At 41.9% G+C, this 17,736-nt stretch overlaps 5 protein-coding genes across 5 annotated transcripts; 2 read left to right on the top strand and 3 right to left on the bottom strand.

The window, feature by feature from the left end:
- Nucleotides 1-80: 80 nt before the first annotated feature.
- Nucleotides 81-1,832, top strand: AK88_04072 (uncharacterized protein; the record flags this gene model as incomplete). The annotated part of the gene is made up of 1 exon (XM_012481682.1): nucleotides 81-1,832. One exon carries the CDS (start codon nucleotides 81-83, stop codon nucleotides 1,830-1,832), a length of 1,752 nt encoding a protein of 583 aa, XP_012337105.1.
- Nucleotides 1,833-2,399: 567 nt separating this feature from the next.
- Nucleotides 2,400-5,801, bottom strand: AK88_04071 (uncharacterized protein; the record flags this gene model as incomplete). Its single annotated transcript, XM_012481681.1, has 2 exons — nucleotides 2,400-5,610; nucleotides 5,728-5,801. The coding sequence occupies 2 exons, from the start codon at nucleotides 5,799-5,801 to the stop codon at nucleotides 2,400-2,402; spliced, it is 3,285 nt and encodes a 1,094-aa protein (XP_012337104.1).
- A 2,787-nt stretch (nucleotides 5,802-8,588) lies between these two features.
- Nucleotides 8,589-12,021, top strand: AK88_04070 (RsmD family RNA methyltransferase; the record flags this gene model as incomplete). The annotated part of the gene is made up of 3 exons (XM_012481680.1): nucleotides 8,589-9,264; nucleotides 9,459-9,555; nucleotides 11,043-12,021. 3 exons carry the CDS (start codon nucleotides 8,589-8,591, stop codon nucleotides 12,019-12,021), a joined length of 1,752 nt encoding a protein of 583 aa, XP_012337103.1.
- Nucleotides 12,022-12,316: 295 nt separating this feature from the next.
- On the bottom strand, nucleotides 12,317-13,096 carry AK88_04069 (uncharacterized protein; the record flags this gene model as incomplete). The annotated part of the gene is made up of 1 exon (XM_012481679.1): nucleotides 12,317-13,096. One exon carries the CDS (start codon nucleotides 13,094-13,096, stop codon nucleotides 12,317-12,319), a length of 780 nt encoding a protein of 259 aa, XP_012337102.1.
- Nucleotides 13,097-14,636: 1,540 nt separating this feature from the next.
- Nucleotides 14,637-16,442, bottom strand: AK88_04068 (uncharacterized protein; the record flags this gene model as incomplete). The annotated part of the gene is made up of 1 exon (XM_012481678.1): nucleotides 14,637-16,442. The coding sequence occupies one exon, from the start codon at nucleotides 16,440-16,442 to the stop codon at nucleotides 14,637-14,639; it is 1,806 nt and encodes a 601-aa protein (XP_012337101.1).
- Between the last annotated feature and the right edge of the window lie 1,294 nt (nucleotides 16,443-17,736).

Genomic DNA, 17,736 nt, shown 5'->3' with positions numbered 1-17,736 from the left:
TGTGGGGGATGGTTTCTCTTGGCGAATCGGCCATGTAAGTATAGCAACACGTAGCGGCTCTTCTACTGGACGCTCCGCAAATGGAGCAGGGTGAAGAATTCTCGAGACAAATTTCCCTGTGGGGAACGACGCACCAGGAGATCCTGATGAGCAGCTCAGTGTGCCTACTCGGGAGTAGCCTCCTCATTATGGAAGTTGCAAAGGGGTTGATGCTGAGCGGCATAAGGAACATTACCATTGTGGACAATACATGTGTAACCACGGAGGATGAAAAGTATTACATTTTCTCCAATGGATGTGAAATACTAAATGAGTACAAATGCAAAGTGGTGAAAGAAAATTTGATCAGAATGAATCAGCTAGCCAATATTACATGCATTGTTAAGGACCCACTAGACTACATGGAAGAGGTGGTCTCAAATGGAGGGGACACGTACGATGTGATTATTTGTAACTTGTCTGTAAGGTATAATTTGCTTGTTGAAAAAATTTGTAGGAGGAAAGGAAAAATATTTATAACGTGCCATGGGGAAGGGTACTTGGGTTATGTACATGTGAGTGTGGGTCAGAACCACCTGTATGTACACCCTTGTGATAAAAAAAGGAGAGAAAAATTCGAGTGGGCCATTTATACTCACTTGTCTCTGTCTCTATATGAAGAGCTGAAGGAATACGTACGCATGGTAGATTATGGCGCGATTCGCGGCCCCGTGTGGAGGGACAAAATTGTGTTCTTGGCCAAGTGTTACCAGGACTTTCTCGCAGGGCAGGGGGGCAGCACAGAGCGCAGCAATGAGCGCAGCAACGGTAGAGGTGACGACCGACACGATTGTGATTGCCGCTTTTTGTTCTTCCTCGATGAAAAATTAAAGTTAAAGGATGCCCCCCGCTTGCCCCCCCCGGACGAAACAACGTACAGGATGCTCAGCCCGAGGAACATCATGCACAGGATTAAAGAAGCTCTGCTTGTAAACCGAAATGAATGGCCCCCACAAAACCACATTTTTATATTTCTTGTCTCTTTAAAGAGTTTTATAAAAGAGCGGAAGGAGTTACCCCTCCTGGTGGACCTGAAAAATGAGGAGCGTGATGTTGGTGGGATGACGACTTGTGTGGACAAAATTTTGCTACAGAGAAAAGTGAAAGATGAAGAACAAATCGGGGCACTCATTGAGAGGAAGAAACGAAAATATAAATTTAAAAAAGCATTTTCTCTGTCCCATTTTGTGTATTTCTTCTGGAATTTTCTTTTTATGCGAAGTGGCACGCGGGACGACTCCGCGTGGGGCAACTCCTTACGCGAGCACTTCCTCGAATTTTCCCTTCTGTACGGCTTGGGATTGAAGCCTATTCGGGACGGACACCTGAGCGTGCGCGGAAGGGCGAAAACCGTCTGTCAACTTGACTGCAATTATGTAGACCAAAAGACGAGGGGAAATTTACTGCTGTGCGGAAGACACATGGACCTTATACATTTTGGTGAAAGAGGCCGGAATGCAAAAATTAAAAAGGAAATAAATAAGCTTGTTGAGTTATCGGTGCCACATGATGAGAGAGAGACACACATGGGTGGGTACAGCAATGCGAAGGAGCTCCCTTTTTTACTCTCCTATGTAGATGTAAACACAAACGTTTTGTTCAACACGGTGCGGAAAGTGGAGAACACATTTGACCGATTGGTTTGTGACATGGGGGGTTATGGCGTGTGCGCCCAGATGGTCATTGCGGGCTTGGTGGCGCAGGAGGGGGTCAAAATATGCTCGCTGTACTTGGAGCCGCAGTCGAATTCTTTCTTCTTCACCGCGGGGAAGGGGCGCGGTGGTGTAGGTTAGGGGCAGCCGCACACATTGGTACGTCGCCACGTCGCTGCGTCATCGCACCGGCACCTTGCCGCATCATCACACGAACACATGCGTTGCTTGCGCCCAGACACGCTTCCCTTGCACATTTGATTTCGACCCATTTTCCAAAAAAAAAAAGAAACTTTTAACAAATTGAAAGACACAAGTTTTTTGAAGGGGGCCGGCAGCGCGCAGGCAGATACAGATTAGGCAGGCGCGACCGGGACAACTATGAAGACACAAAAACAAAGACTACACAAACATACCAAACAAGCGATGGGTTTTTTAAAAAAAAAAAAAAAAAGAACCATTTAAAACCAATTAAACGATTGGAAGAGACTTGTGATATAGCTTATTATTATTACTTTTTTTTCCCCCCCCCCCGCGCGGTAGGTGCACAAGGGCGGATGATGCTCTGCTGAATGGCTGGCGTAGTGCTTCTCCATGTTAGGGGAACTCAGCAAGAAAAACGGGTCAAGGTGAAGAACAGGATGAAGTGAAAAAAGGGGATTTACGTTCTCACTCCATGGAGGGCGCGTTACCGCAGCGTCGCGCTAGCTATTGCTTGGGTACCAAGTGGAAGGAGGGCGGAATATTATTGCTGTCGTAGGAGGAGCGGCAGACCTCCTGGTCATTGTGCACGGTGATGTGTATGCTGGGCTCGAAGTGAATACCGGAGTAAAAGTAAATCAAAAAGTACACAGGATAATCCTGAAAGGTATTCCTAGGGAAAAAAAACTTTGTGTTATTATTAATAAATGTAATTAAACCAATGTTAAACATTTTTTGGAAGCCTTCATAGTCTGTCTCATCTCCCCAGTGGATATGTCCTGTCCTTGTCCTCTCGTAGAAAAAGGCAGTAGCCTTTTCCTGAATGGTCTTAGTCTCAATCACTTTATTATCACAAGTGAAATGGTAATTATTATTTTTAATAGACCAGTAGGATATGCAATCGCCACTATGCTTGAAGAGTAAACTTTTTGTGAGTAAGCCATCCTGTGGTCTTTTAATTTTTTCATTGAATGTGGTTTTCATAACAACCACATACACATCAGTATTTGCATAATTCAATTTTTTATTTACATTATTCAATTTATTCTTCATATTAATATAATTGAAAAATGGAAGTATGGTACCTTGTGTGATTTGTTTCATGAATACATGTGAGCCAATTACCTTGGACTTAAGATTTGCACCGATTAATTTATGAATATTTTTTTTTTTAACACTTTTCAGTTCATCATATGTCATTTTGTTAGCTGATAGGGATACTAATTTGAAGAAAATTAATTCATATATTCTGTAACCTCCTTCATGTACATCTTCTAGTATATCGTTATAATCGTTCATGTCATTAACTGCATCTGTGTCGTTTATCTTGTTTGAATCAGATTCTTCCTCTTCGTCTTTTTCATTTTCGCTTTCCTCCGCATCTGCTTGGCTGTTTTGTGTAGAATGTGTGGATCCTTTTGATTCCATCATGGCTTTGTTACACATGCGATATTTTTTTTCGCTTTCAATTTGTGCCAATCGCATGGCAGGATTTTTAAGGGTACTACTACTAGATTTGGTGTATAGAAGCCCTTGTGTGTTTAAGCTTTTTCTTAGTCTCATCATATCTTGGGGTCTGTGTTTTGTGGGTTCTGGTTTGTGTGCCACGACTACATGTTCGTAGTCATCTGTTGGAAGTGCAGTGGTGGGTTCTGCATTTTTTACCTCCACATTTTTTGTCTTAGCTGTACTTTTCACACTAGTTACATGTACAACCTTCGGGGTGGACCTTTCAGTGTTTCCGGATGAAGGGTTAAGGGATGGCTTCCTCAACACTGTGGGAATTTTTACACTCGGGCTTTGACCACTGCTGCTGCTGTTGCTGTTGAGCGGGATGGTGATGGACTGGTGCTTCAACTTGGTGTTGCTATCTTGGAGGTGTTTGGGTTTGTAGGTCACTGTGGAGTACGTACCCTTTGTGTCTTTGCTTCCCTGTCCTTTATCTTCCACGTGCTGCTTTTGCACCACATTATCTTCCTCTTCAAACAAATCGCTCGCCGAGTCGGAGTCACTGATGGCCACGCTTTCATCGCTGCTAGTGAATTCTATCGCGTCCTCGGGCGTAAATTCTTCGGCGCGCTCGCTGCCATTGGGGTGGTCTGCGGGAGGCGCACTTTCCTGTACGAGGCTTTTAAAATGGTTCACGTTGTCGTTGTTTCCTTGTCTAGGCCCACCATTCGCGTTGCCACCATTCACATTACCACCGTTCGCGTTGCCACTGTTGGCGTTGCCACTGCCCGGTTCACCACTACTCATATCACCACTGCTCGTGCTAGTGGTGCCCGAATCGCTGTCGCTTCCATCACTGTTGAGGTTGCCTCCCGTGTGGTCCTTGCCCAACCCGCTTTCACTTCCATTACGCTTAGTGCCGCTAGACCCCGCACCATCCTGTTTCTGTCCATCCCCGCACGTGTTTGACATACACCTGGCAGCTGCCTCCTGGGTGTTGGCGATGAGAGGTCGTCCACCGAAGGAGAGGTACTTGTTCATGTAATTGGAGATGAGCGTGAGGACAGACTTGTTCTTCGAATCATCCGTACTCCCCTTCATTACTCTACCCAAATAATCCTTCTTCATATAATAATTAGTAAATTCGAGGTTGATAAGGAGATCGAATTTTTCATTTATGAATTGTTCATCTATTTCGTAGTCCTGTGTATAACCAGGGAAGAATTTAATAAAATAAAAAGTACTGAGGTACCTCAAATCATTAACATTAAACTTTGTATCATCTGTTTGTTTTACATTATGTATATACCAAGGAAGGAAGAAGCTTTCCGGGACAGCTGGATTAGGGTGGACGTTAGTAGTTCGAACTCCATTTTTGTCTAACAGGTATTGTAAGGATAAGAAGAGGCAGTCGCCCGATCCACAAGTTTCCACATGACATAAGGTTTCATTATGGTTGTGGAAGAACTGTACCCAATTCCTTGAAGCTACTTGAAAATTATTTTTAGTGCATAAATTTCTGTAGTGGCTAAGTGGCACGTTGGTGTTTTTATTCATTTTCATAGGTAGGTTGCTTGTCTTTGTTGGGTTTATAATAGTTCTTAGGGGAGGCAATTTATCCTTTGTTGTTGGACCAATCCCTTTTGTATTATTTATTCTTTGCTGCTCTACCGCGGAGAGGTTACTAGTAATTTTGAAGTGGACATGTTTTTTTTTTGAATCAATTTCTGTGATAAGGATAATGCGTTTTAATGAGCTGTCTAGGTTAGCAGACAAATCAATTGGAAAGCATTTTCGTAGAGTTGAAAAATGAACTAGCTTTTCAAAATAAGGTGCATTTTTTTCAATGTCATAGCTGATTACATCTTCTAATAGATCTTGTAGTTTTTCATTAGACAGATATTGGTCTTCACTTAAATTATTTCTTTGTTTTTGTTCATGTAACCGTTTTGTGAAGTATGAAAAATTTTCTTTTATGAATTTAAAAAATAACCTGATGTGTTCATACACTTCATTTTTAAAATTTTCATAAAACAGCGATTTCACATTATATATGCCTATTTCCTCCAGGAAGACTTTTTTTTCTGTAGACTTGAAGCAATCTAGCAGAATATTCTGTAACGTCCTCACATTATCAAAATGCTCTTCACTGATGTACATCCTGTCATCTGCCATGTTAAAAACCACTGTGGATATGGTGACGTTGCTGTCATTTGCGTTATTGTTTATTAAGCCTTCTTCTTTGTTTATCCTTAAAGCGAAGAGAGAGCTGCAGAGGTGGATGGCGAACAGGGTCGCCACCAGCAACGCGCGCAGCCACGGCGCCGCTCCCCGTCTGCGTACCATTTGGGGTGGGCAGTTATGCAGTGCGCGGCGTGGAAGTTACTCCGTGGACAGAACGGATGTTGCGTCGTGTTTCTTATGCCGTGTGGCTACTGTCGCTTCTCCTGTTGTGCCCATCTGTCGCGTTTACCTTTTTTTTTTTTTTTTCGCTTTCACACTTGACGTCTCTCCTTTGTTCTGTACCGCCTGCGCGTACGGCACGAACGTTTGGGGGGAGCGACAAAAGCATATTATTACATGCGCAAGTGCACAGATGTGAAATGGCTACCTCCAAATAAAGCACAATGCATATGCCATACGGGCGCGCCCCCTTTTTTGTGGTTAGGGTCCCATTTTTCAACTTCCAAGCGGGCGCTGGTGCATCGGCCAGTTGCAAGGAAATGGGGGTTAACTAACTATAAAATGAAAGGGGCAGAAAAATAACTGAAGCGCTGAAAAAGAAAAAAAAACAAACAAACAAAAGAAAAAGGACTCCACACGCGCGTGCACGCATGTGCAATGCATTTAAAAGCGTTCGTTTGTTGATAGGAACAGTTTTTATAATGCGTACAAATATATGTAACTGCCACATGCAACTGTGGGAAAAAAAAAAATGGCTTGGCGACACCCGGGTGATAAAGGAAAAGAGGCATATGTCCGCCTAAGCGCTACCTGCGCATACAACTTTAATATTAAAATTAAAGCGCACGCGTGGGCGCAAGTTGGGGGCAAGTAAAGGGCAATATATTTACTTGCAACTATATCCTGCTATAATATACGTTCTTGGGTCCATGCATGGGTCAGCGGTGCGGGGTGATTTGGCAATTGTTGTGTCGACATTTTTGCGCGTCTGCACTTTTGCCTTTTTCGTATTTCCCCATTTTCCATCGCCGCCCTGTTTAAAAAAAAAGAATAGCGCAGAACGGCACAGCTATTTGGGGATGAAATGAACACCCATTTGAAAAACGTCACAGTTGCATCCATTTCGTTCTTCTTTTGTTAATTTTTGAACAAGTTGGACATACGCGCAATGTCTGCATACGGGATGCGGTTAAAAAATTTGTCATGCACAATTATTTTGTGTTTTTTTTTTCCCCCGTTTGATTGTGCGGAATGAAAAAATTAACGTCATTTGGACACACGAAGTAATCATTCGGCTTGGAAGTGAAGCAGGTGACTTTGAACACAAATACTTGGGCAGTGTTACCCACGTATGGTCGTCCTGTCGTTCAACTTTGTAAAATCCACAGGAGTCATTTTGTCCTGTTGACGCGGAATTGCGCAAGGGGGGGGACAGTAGCAAAAGCGGTACGCTGCACATTCCTTCCCCTTTCTTTCTCGCGCGTTTCGAACGATGTGTATTTTTTTTTTTTACAAAGAATACAATGTAAGGAATATCATTTTATTTTTTTTGTGGACCAGAAGCACACATGTGTAGTATACCGGTTGGATAAGCCCCACTTGTGAATGGCGCAAAATTGGCAACTGAGCAGGTGAAAGCTGCAGCCTTACCCTTTGGCCGTGTCTACCATTTGAGGGTGTTGTTACCGCCACAGTGATTTTCCGTATGCCCCATAAGACGTTTAACAGTGGAATTTTTTTTTTTTTTTTCCCTTTGCGGCGTTCAGGCATTCGTTGCCAACCCGCTTCACATTTATGCACACACGGATGGATGAGCAAGCTCAGGAATCCATCCCCTTGATTTACTCCATCAACTGCACACGCACGTGCATGAATATACTTGCCGTGAGGTTCGTCCTTCCCCCCCTGTCCAGCGCCCGGCGTAGCGTCATTCCGCTTCCACTATTGGGTCATATGATTGGTGCCCCCTGGAGGGTGAAATGGACGCTCATGTGCACATTACTGCGCGTTTGTCATTTGAATGTTCGCGTCGAGTGCCAATCTGTTAATCTGTCAATTCGCACGAAGGTGCTGCTAGGTGGACTCCTTAAGACAGCAGAAGGGGGGGGAGGACGAAAAGGAACATTTGTCTTTTTTGTGTGGCATTTTTCGTAATATATTCCTTTTTTTTTTTTTTTTTGCACATTTTGTGTCATCTCCAAGGTCATTTTTTTTTTTTTTTTTTTTTTTTTTTTTGCACATTTGTGTCATCTCCAAGGTCATTTTTTTTTTTTTTTTTTTTTTTGGTGCAAAAATGTAACAGAATTTTTCACACGCGACCAAATAAAAGGTGCTCACGCTATCTACGCATCACTCAGTGGAGGCAGTGTAACTCCCATTTCTGTTCCCAATGGTAGCAATGTTTATTTTGGGTGTGACCTACAGACGCGTTACGCTGTCTTTATTTTTTGCGTCGTTTAAGTGAACATGCCTGCGCATATGAATACACACGTGCGTACCGAGCAATGAACATTTTTTTTTTTGTTGCACTGCTGGGAGAAGTTATTTCTACAGAGACACCATGTGTGGGGGTAAGGTCCAATTGGAAAACCCCAAAGTACAGTTTTCTTTTTTCTTTTTTTTTTTTTTTTTTTCAAGTCCATTTTGGCCGTTCCGTTCGTCCCGCTTCATGTGCATGGCAGTGCTGGGCGCATTTGAGCGGGGGTACAGTGGCGAGTGTGCGGCGTCCTACGCGATGAGAAGCAGGGCGAAGAACGATGCAGTGAAGTGGCCAAGTGGCCAAGTCATGAAGGGTCAAACGATAAAGCAGTGAAGCAATAGGTATGCAAATGTCACCATCAACGCAACCGCATCCGCGCTCTGAGTTTTGCCTGTCTTGAACCATTCTTTTTTTTCTTCTTCTTCTTTTGCGCTAATCGAAGGACACCCACTTATGTGATTTGCGACACAGTTGGTAGAGCGGAAAGAACTCACTTCGCGTTTGAATCATTTGTCAAGTGGGGATAAAGGCGGCTCGGCAAACTGTACCCCCTCGCTGCTCTAACCGTGTTAACCCAACCCAAAATGAAAGCGCTGCACCTGCACCAGCTGCTGTTACCGCTACTGCTACTGCTGTGGCTCTCCCTGTCTGTGGAAGGAATCAGGAAAAGTGCTGACACAAGACATAAAAAGGGTTTAATAAAAAGAGCCACGAGGAAGGTTGCTGGTTATACGCGCCTGTATAAAAGATCTTTTAAGCTCAAGGAAGAGGAAGTGCTCGGTAGGTACGAAGTTAAGGCTTACTTCTTCTTCGATGAATCATTTGAAAAAAGATTCAAATGGAATTTGTATTACAAATTTTGTAGAACGGGTAGCCCTAATATCTGCAACTATATACAATTACGAAGACAATTTGAGAAGTGGTATGGTGACAAATCATTTTCAATAAAGAAATACATGTCTGATGTGACTTTAGTCTTTAATCAGTTTAGTAGCAAATACTCCATATTGCAGTTCGATGTAAAATTAGAGCCTCACAGCATTTTAAAAATTTCCAAGGTGCCTAACCTATCCGATATCCTAATGGAATCCCTGACGAACTTAATTAGTCGCAAGAAGTTGAAGCCTCCATCGGACATTCCTTCGTGGAGGCTGTCCTTTAATTACATTACTGGGGTGAAGAAGCTGGTTATGAAGACCCCTGCGCAGGTGCCCGGGATGAATTTTTACTTTTACTTTGTTATCCCAGCGTATAAATATTGTACGTTAGCGGCAGTTACGACAGCGATTACGTGAACGTCTTTTCATTCATTTTCCTCCCCTTCTTTTTGCATTTACATGTGGTTGATGCGTTCTTCTTGTCACGTCGCTTAGAGCGCACTGCGCTGTGATGACATGTTCATATGTCTGTCCACGTGGCCATTCCTTTTTTTTTTTTTTTACCCCATTTTGCAGACTACTCGCGTTTGTTTGCGAACATCGGGGACATCCATTTCAAGTACGAGTGGGGAATCAGAAATTACAAAGTTGGCTACTTCACCATGGAGCACATGTAAGGAACACGATTTGTTTTGTTTTCACGTGCGATGAAATGCGTGTGTGTTTGCACGTGTGTGCTTTTTCTAATGTTGTGTCGACCACCTGCCCATTTTCACCACCACCTTCTTGCCCATACGCCATTTGCGTCTTCCGCTTCTCACAGAAAGTAGGAACAGGGTGAGGGACGATTGTCCCATTTTATAGAAGTCAGCCCCCCCCAAAAAAATATATCCCCTGTCACATAACCTTCTTGAGGTACACACGAAGGGAAGCTGCTGCTTTTGGACCAGCGCAATGTTGACAACAAAACAGGACGACATTAAACAACAACACGTGTCATGTGCGTGCTTCAAAACTGGACAAAAGACGCATCCCCGAATTTTTGGCACACCACATTATCATTCCTCTGTGGGGCTGCCCCTGTGGAGTGTATAGTTGCGCACACAAGTACAACCCCAGCCGCTCTATTCATTTGGCCTATCCCTAATTGCCACTTTTCTTTTCTTTTTCCCAATCACATTGTGTTAATTGTTTGTTAGCTTACTGATTTACCTGCCTTGTATGTATCTCCTTCATTGCACTATGCGTGGGGAATGGCGGTATGTGCTTCCCTTGACACCCCCCCACAGGGATAATTCGATTCAGCATTTTTTTTTTTTTTTTTTTTTTTTTTTGCACTGTGCTCACACATTTCACTTTTTACATGTTTTGCACTACGTGCAAAATTTATATGAATGGTAAATTTTGGATTTAATTTTTTGGCTTTGTTGCTTATTTCACATGGCATGAGTTTATCTGTGTGCATGAGCACAAGAGTGGGTAGCGGCGTGTCGTTTCTATATATATATATTTTGTTTCCAGCGCATGGCGTAATCTCCGTCGTTTTAACCACTTTATTTTTCTCCTCATTTTGGTAGCACTGCGGTGAACCCTCTCCGCACTGCACATCTAGCAACTCGCATTTGTCAACCCATTCGCTTAATTAAAAACGTATTTACTAACCCACTTTATGCGCATCCATTTTCTACATGTGAATATGCCACTCAGGACATGTACGGAGGTGATCAGGTAGCGTGAGAGGTGCACACGGGCTGAGGCGCTCCATTCAATCAGCCGCAAATTTGATCATTCCTCGCCCTTCACATGATAAGAGGGTGGTAATTGGGTGAAACCATTTGGACAAGTTCGCAATGGCATTCTCCAACGTTTAGTGCAGCATGAACAGAGCAGAACGGGGTGGAGGGGATTTTTTATTTTTTTTTTTTTTTTGTGCTCATTTTTGTGACAAATGAACCCCTTCACATTTGTGGCATTGGAGTTCCTTTTCATTGGCACATTTTATTTTCTCCAAAATGGGACTATAAAATTTGGCCACGCTTGGGGTGTGAAAAATGCCTACTTAAGTAAGGGGGGGGTTCGCGGTAACGGTACACATGTGTTTGGACGAGGCAGACTCTGTTATATGACCGCATTGGGGGGCAGAAGCCACCGACCACGAAGGACCATTCGCCATGCGTGCACGGTGCAGAGAGGACATGCGGTTGGTGTGGGGGCGGTCGAAGAGGTACACAGCCAACGGGATGAGAAGCCCGCTGGGGTTAGTACTAAGGCGGGGGACGCCGGGAACGTGGCCGAAGTACCCACCCAGAAGAAGAAAAAACAGAAAAGAGAAATAAAAAAGGACGAATATGGAATTCCAGACGAAAGGCTAAATATAACAAGGCACATAAACAGCAAAATAAAATCCAAGTACAATTTTTGCAGAGTAAAGACATACAACGAAACTATAAATATAAATTACAAGAAAAAAAAAATTTTAAGCATTCATGAAGGGAAACTTAAGAATAGGAGGATATACTCACCTGATACTTACACAAGGCCCATGATGAGCAAAGTGAAAGAATCTCTCTTTAGCATTTTGTCTCACTTGGGTATATTTAGTAACTCCAGCATAAATGTATTGGACGTGTTTAGTGGGAGCGGCAACCTGGGCATCGAGTGCATTTCGAGAGACATACCTCATGTGACCTTTGTGGACTTGTCCCTCAATAGCTGCAAAACTATATATGAAAATTTAAAACTTTGTAACATTAACCATTCATACAATCAAATAATAAGAGCTGATGCTATGGAGTTGTTGAAGTGTCCTTTAAGGTTTCATATCGGTGATAAATATCAGTTAGCTTTTTTCACTCCACCGTATGAACAAATTGTATACAGTGAGTTGATACGGAATATTGCCAACAGTGAACTCTTCGACCGTGACTGTCTTGTCTTTATTGAGTACCCGAAAGAGCTTGAGATGCTGCCCCAGAGGGTGTACAACATGATAGGATTAAGGAATAGGAAATTTGGACGCACCTACTTTGCCTTGTACGTTCTGAACAGTTCAGGTAAGTATCTCTTTGCTGAAAGCAGCGATGAATTTTACCCGCTCCATTATAACCGAAAGCAGCGTAGACAGGCGAAGTATCTTTAGTACCGTCCAACAAGACGTACAAGAAGAACACCATGAAGAAGAAATGCGGTCGGGCGTCCAGCACGGAACTTATATGACCATAAAATGGAGAATTTTTTTTTTTTTTTTTTTTTTGTGTTCATTTTTTTTTTTCCCCTTTTTGATACTTTACTCTCATTTTTCGAGTTGGTACATCAATTTCGTTTCGTGCGCACAAGGAGGCATGGACAAATGGACTACATGTGAGGAAGCAAATGCGGATGGGGCACACACAAATTGTGCATTCGCGTGAAGAGCGCTATTCTGAGCACATACATCACAAGTGCAGTATATAATTGTTGTGCAAAAAATTGTAAATCACTTGGTTCCTCGAGTTGCATTCATCAGTTGGCATGGCCCCTTCGCGGCTGAAGGCGATTTCGCGCAAAATGTTCATGATGAAGACAAACAGAAATTGCTGCTTATCAATCGTTAGGTTGGTGTGGTCTCCCGAAAAAAGTGTTAAGACCTTTTGGACAATGTCGTTGGTTTGAATTATTTTAAAATAATTTGCGGAGGAGATTGACGATGCATTGGGGGAGGATTTTCCTCCGTTGCTGCCCCTTTCCTGGATGTGGGCCCGACTTTTACGCAAGAAGCTGTTGAGCATATTGAGCGTTTTTTTATTACTGAAACTTTTGTTGTGTATATTTTCTGTAACTGCTTTATAGTAGCGATTGCCTTCGTCCTTAAGCATTGCGTCATTTAAATTTTGCACATGCTTGAGCAAAGTATATGTGTTGTTAACTGTGTCGATTTGTTTTTTTATCACTTTTTTTTCTTCATCATCATCTATGCTTTGCTTTCTTATGAGTATTTCGTTCAGCTTTCCGTTTAGCTGTTCCATTTTCTGGCACATGATTATATGTTTATTTCTGTTTTTTAAGAGCTGGTTTTTCTTCAACTCCACGTCCTTCAGGGACTTCTCCTTTGTTTCTTCATACTTGCGTATGTTCTCTCCGATGTTCGCGATGCGCTTGTCGATTATCTTTTTTTCCAGTAGCAGGTTGTTGTACTGCTCAGATATTTTCTTCAGCTTTGTCAGGAAGTCCTCCATTTTTGAGTGCCGCGGGTGAGAAGTGTAACTCAGGATTCACTTTGCCTATGTTACACCCGTGTTGCGTTCAACCCTTATTAATGCCAATTTGACAAGGGCAAACAAGTCTCTTCGAGCGAAGGATGGACAAATTGGAAGTTTCTCTGTCGCCCTTTGCGCTATTTTACCCAACGCACGCAGTGCTTACGGTTAATGTGTGCAAGCTGCGAGGAAGAAAAAAAGGGGCGGATACAAGGAGGGAATACAACTGTGACAGCTAATCAGATAGCGCAAGCGGTCTAACATTTAAAGGACATTATATTTCTCTTTGTTTTATTTAGAATCTGCTTTGGTAACTATGCGGAGCATTAAATGGGACAAATATGTCTTTAAAACAAAAAAAAAAAAAAAAAAAAAAAAACCGCCCACTTTTCTTCCCTTTTTTTTTTAAAACACAATGTCAGACCACGAAACAAAAAAAAAAAAAAATTTTTTTTTTTTTTTTTTGCGGGGGTGACTTTTTTTTTTTTTTTTTTTTTTTTTTTTTTTTTTTTTTTTTATTTGGTCAAAAAAAGAAGGAAGCCAAGGTAGCCATTTCGGCTTTGGCTCCAAGGGGACATTATTACTAATGCATAGTTAAAGTAGTGTATCTAATCATTTGAACAAGTTTTTGCGTCTAAACAGAGAGCGAAAAGGTACAACATCATACCACGTAGATTTACTTCGCCTGTCTTTATTTGCAATTATAATTGAAACGAAAAATATAGTGCGTAAAAAAAGCAGCTACGGTATGTGGAGTCGTAGGAAACAGCGTGTGTTGTGTTGACACCGGCACATTCAAGAGGGATGAGCTTGATGTGTGTGTAACAGGTTTATACGTTTAAAAATTCTTGGTCTTTAAATTTTACTTAAAAAGGGAGGGGGAAAAAAAAAAAAAAAACAAACCAACAAACAGCGCGCTTACCAATTGGGTAAGCATGCAGACATTCGCCTTAAAGAGAGGGACGCGAAAAAAATATATATATTACACATGCACATGTAGATATGCGCCGCCCCTTTCTGCTAACTTTGCAAAATTGCTCGTGCAAGTATGCTAGGGGAGCGAATGCGAAGCAAGCAACAATGCACACACACAAAAACAAGGAGCAACATGGCGAATGGAGGGGCTGGATAAAAGCGTAGGTGAAAATGAATTAAAGAGGGGGTGGATATTTTTCAAAATGTGTAGAATAACGCTATTTGGACTCTTCCTTTAATTGAAAAGCGCACGAATTTGTGATTTCGCTGGGCAAATGGGAAAAAATAAAGAATAAAAACAATACAGAACTGCGACATGGCTTAATGCATATGTAAAAACATTCGCCTGAAACGGGTAACTAAGTCAAGTCGCTCAAATGGATGTAAAATTTACGAATAAAGGCGCTGGGTGTGATGTGAGAATCAGTCTGAACTTTGCACCATGCATGAAGACGCGTGTGTGTGTGTTTGGGGTGGATACACCCGTATGGCAGTGCACACACGTTAAGTAATAAAAAAAAAAAAAAAAGTCCCCATCAGATGATTATTCCTTTTTCGGAGGAGGATTTATATATTTAAAAGCTAAAGCAGCAATGGCAGCATAGTTCAACTTTGTGATATTTTTTGTTTGCTCGATTTGAGATAAAATTAAATTAACTTGTTGCACAGAGGATGATCTAATAATTCTGGCAATGATGGCTAGATTTTTAGCTCTAGTTATTCCATGTTCAGATATTTTAAAAGGAACTTTAAATTGTTTTTTTTGTTGTGTTTCCCACCAATTGGCTACATATGAGCCTTGGTAGAAATACACACCTGTGGGTAAATTCTCTGAGCTATTGTAGGACTGTTTAACTTTTTTTTTTTCGATACCTGTTTTTTTGACGGCCGTACGTTTCTGTTCTTGTTCGTTGTTGCTGAGTGCGGTGAGTTGGTTGCTTTGAGTGATTCGTTGGTCTGGCTGTCCGCTTACCATGTCCGTTTGCACGTTAACTTCGTTCGTCTGACCGTCTGCTGCGGCGTTTGGGGATGCTCTACTGTGAAGACCGTTTGACATATCCTTGGCGTTTGGTTTAAGCAGATCGTTAAAGAGTTTTTCACTCTTTTGTGTGGTTCTAATAGCTTGTAGCATCTGTTCCTTCTGCTCGGAGGTTAAATTGTCGTAGCACTTCAAGGCGTTGTTGAGGTTACTAATACGAAGGTTCCTAGACAGGATGGCTAAGATCATACATTTTTCTATTCCGAATTCGGCTATCTTGTATGGCATTTTAATTTGTTTTTTTGTTCTGTAATCAATCCAGTTGGCAATAAAGGAGCGTGAAACTCTGCTGTAGAATACACCCGTGGGTAGGTACTTGTATTTAATCATTGTGTTTTCGTCTGATTGGGGTTCGCAGAGTGTAGCATCCTTCGGGCTGCTTCTGCTGTTGGCAGTTCTACCGTTTACATTTCTTCCATTTGCATTTCTCCCGTTTGCATTTCTAGCCGCGCTATCGTTGCTACCCACACTGTAATAATTCCCCGTTGAGTTCAAATTAGCGCTTCCATTCCCATACTGATTACCATAGTAATAGTAGCTGCTGCTATTTGTACCACCGTTGAGAGAGTTATAATTATCTACCTTGGCTCTATTTCTGTAACTTCTTTTTTCTAAATAATTTAATTTTTCATATACTTCCTCTTTTTCATTAATGGGTGTGTTTTTATCCGAGTGGCTGGTTTTTTTTCTGGTCATTATTTGGCTTTGATTGGGTTGTGTTTTCTTTGCGTTTGCGCGGCTGGTGGGTTTGTTGCTGTGGCATCCTCCTGGGTGGCCACTCTGCTCCGCTGTTGTACATACGCCGTCCTGGGCAGTTGCCCCCCCACAGGCGAGGTCAACGTTGCCGCTATCGTTTCCATTGCTATTGTTAGGGTCGCCGTTCCCGTTAGGGTTGGTGTTACCCTGAGGGTCACAACTTTTCAGTTGCCCTGGCTGTCCCCCTTTTGTAAAATTACTGCTGTCATTCTGGTCGACGTAGCCAAAGGCTAACCTGCAGAAGTAGCTAGTGTCTACACTTTTTAAATTTTTCAAGTTCATGTAATTTTTTTTGTCCTGATTGATTATTTCGTTTAATGTATTTCCTCTCCATTTTTTTGTGTAGAGGAGGTATTTGTTTCCTCTGAAGACGCTTCCATATAGGATGGAGATTACTCTCTCCCTTTCCCTCTTACTATTTGCGATGCTTTTTTTTATTTCTTGTTTTGTGCATCCCAGACTTTTTCTAATTATTTTTTGCCACACGCTACGGCACTTTCTTATTTTCTTTTGCTTCTTTAAATACTTGATTTCGTTTTCCTCAAAATGGTTCATATTTTTTTCTTGCGCCTTGTTGATGAGGAGAGAGAAGCGGTGAAGAGGACGAAGCGGTGAATCAACGCCGTGAAGAGCGCGCAGCGGTGTAGAGGACAACGCGGTGAAGAGGATAAAGCGGGCAGGGAAAGACACAATTCCCTTTTGTGTGTCTACATCGGGCTGTTCAAGGTCAGGCGTCAGAACATAAACAATTTATTTTACCTCAATTAGTTAGCCTTACTCGGTGAAGTAGTAAACTGTTTAGAAGAAAGAGGACGACGTTTTTATTTGCGTACGTGGATATGTGTATGGAGGTACTCAGGAAAGTGACGCGTTTTTTTTTGTCGACAACATGAGGGTGACCAGACACACATGTGTGAAGCAATTTTGTGCATGCCGTCCTGATTTTTTTTGGGGGGGGGGGGAGGGGAACCTCTTCCTTGTCCTCACCTCCAGCCAAATGCGCAAAGTGGTAAAAAAATAAGAAAAAGGAACAAAAGGTCTAAGAGGTGAAACTGCTCAAGGGAATAATAATTTAAAACGCTGGCTTTCGCCTCAGCAGGATGTGTGGGGAATGAACAGGGGAAACAACAAATAGCAAAAAAAAAAAAAAAAAGGTTAAATGTTAATGTAAACGTGAAAAGATGAAGATGAGGAAGAGGATGCGGACGAAGGCAAATGTATATACTGGCGAAAAGATCATCACATGAATATTTAAATTGAACATTTAAAGAAGCGATCTTCTTAAGCAGTAACTGTTTAAGCGGGCGAATATTCAAAATACGGGAAAACGTAAACGAGCGAACAATCAAACATTTCGCAATCTACACCCTTCACGTGGTATACTCTTGTGAGATGTAATCAAAATTAAATCCAACGCACGCGTGTAGAAAATTATTTTTCATAAAAATGGGCAAAAAAAATAAAATAAAAAAAAAAAAAAAAAAAAAAAAAAAAAACAGATGAAATGGGGGTAGGGCAATATATTTATTTATTGATAAAAAAAAAAAAAGGTACAAAAAGAATTGCAGCTACGAAGCATGCAGGAGGGACTGGACTTCAAAATTTACAACTTCACCTTCGCGCTGTGCTCGTTTGCACGTTTGCACATTTGAACATATAAATATATATATGTACACATATAACACATGGAAGCAAAGCAGGAGTCTGAAACAAAAAAAAAAGAACAAAATGCAGGCAGCTCTCCGCATGCACGGATACACACATATATTTTTTGTGGTAGAAAAAATGGTGACCCTATTAACAGCAAGGAGGAGGTGATCAGGGGGAACAAGAACAAATTACAGCCCGA

The sequence above is a fragment of the Plasmodium fragile genome (genome assembly GCF_000956335.1).
Source record: "Plasmodium fragile strain nilgiri unplaced genomic scaffold supercont1.53, whole genome shotgun sequence".
Classification (NCBI taxonomy): domain Eukaryota; phylum Apicomplexa; class Aconoidasida; order Haemosporida; family Plasmodiidae; genus Plasmodium; species Plasmodium fragile.
Note: the sequence above shows the minus strand (reverse complement) of the source record. Positions and strands in the feature narration are given on the sequence as shown.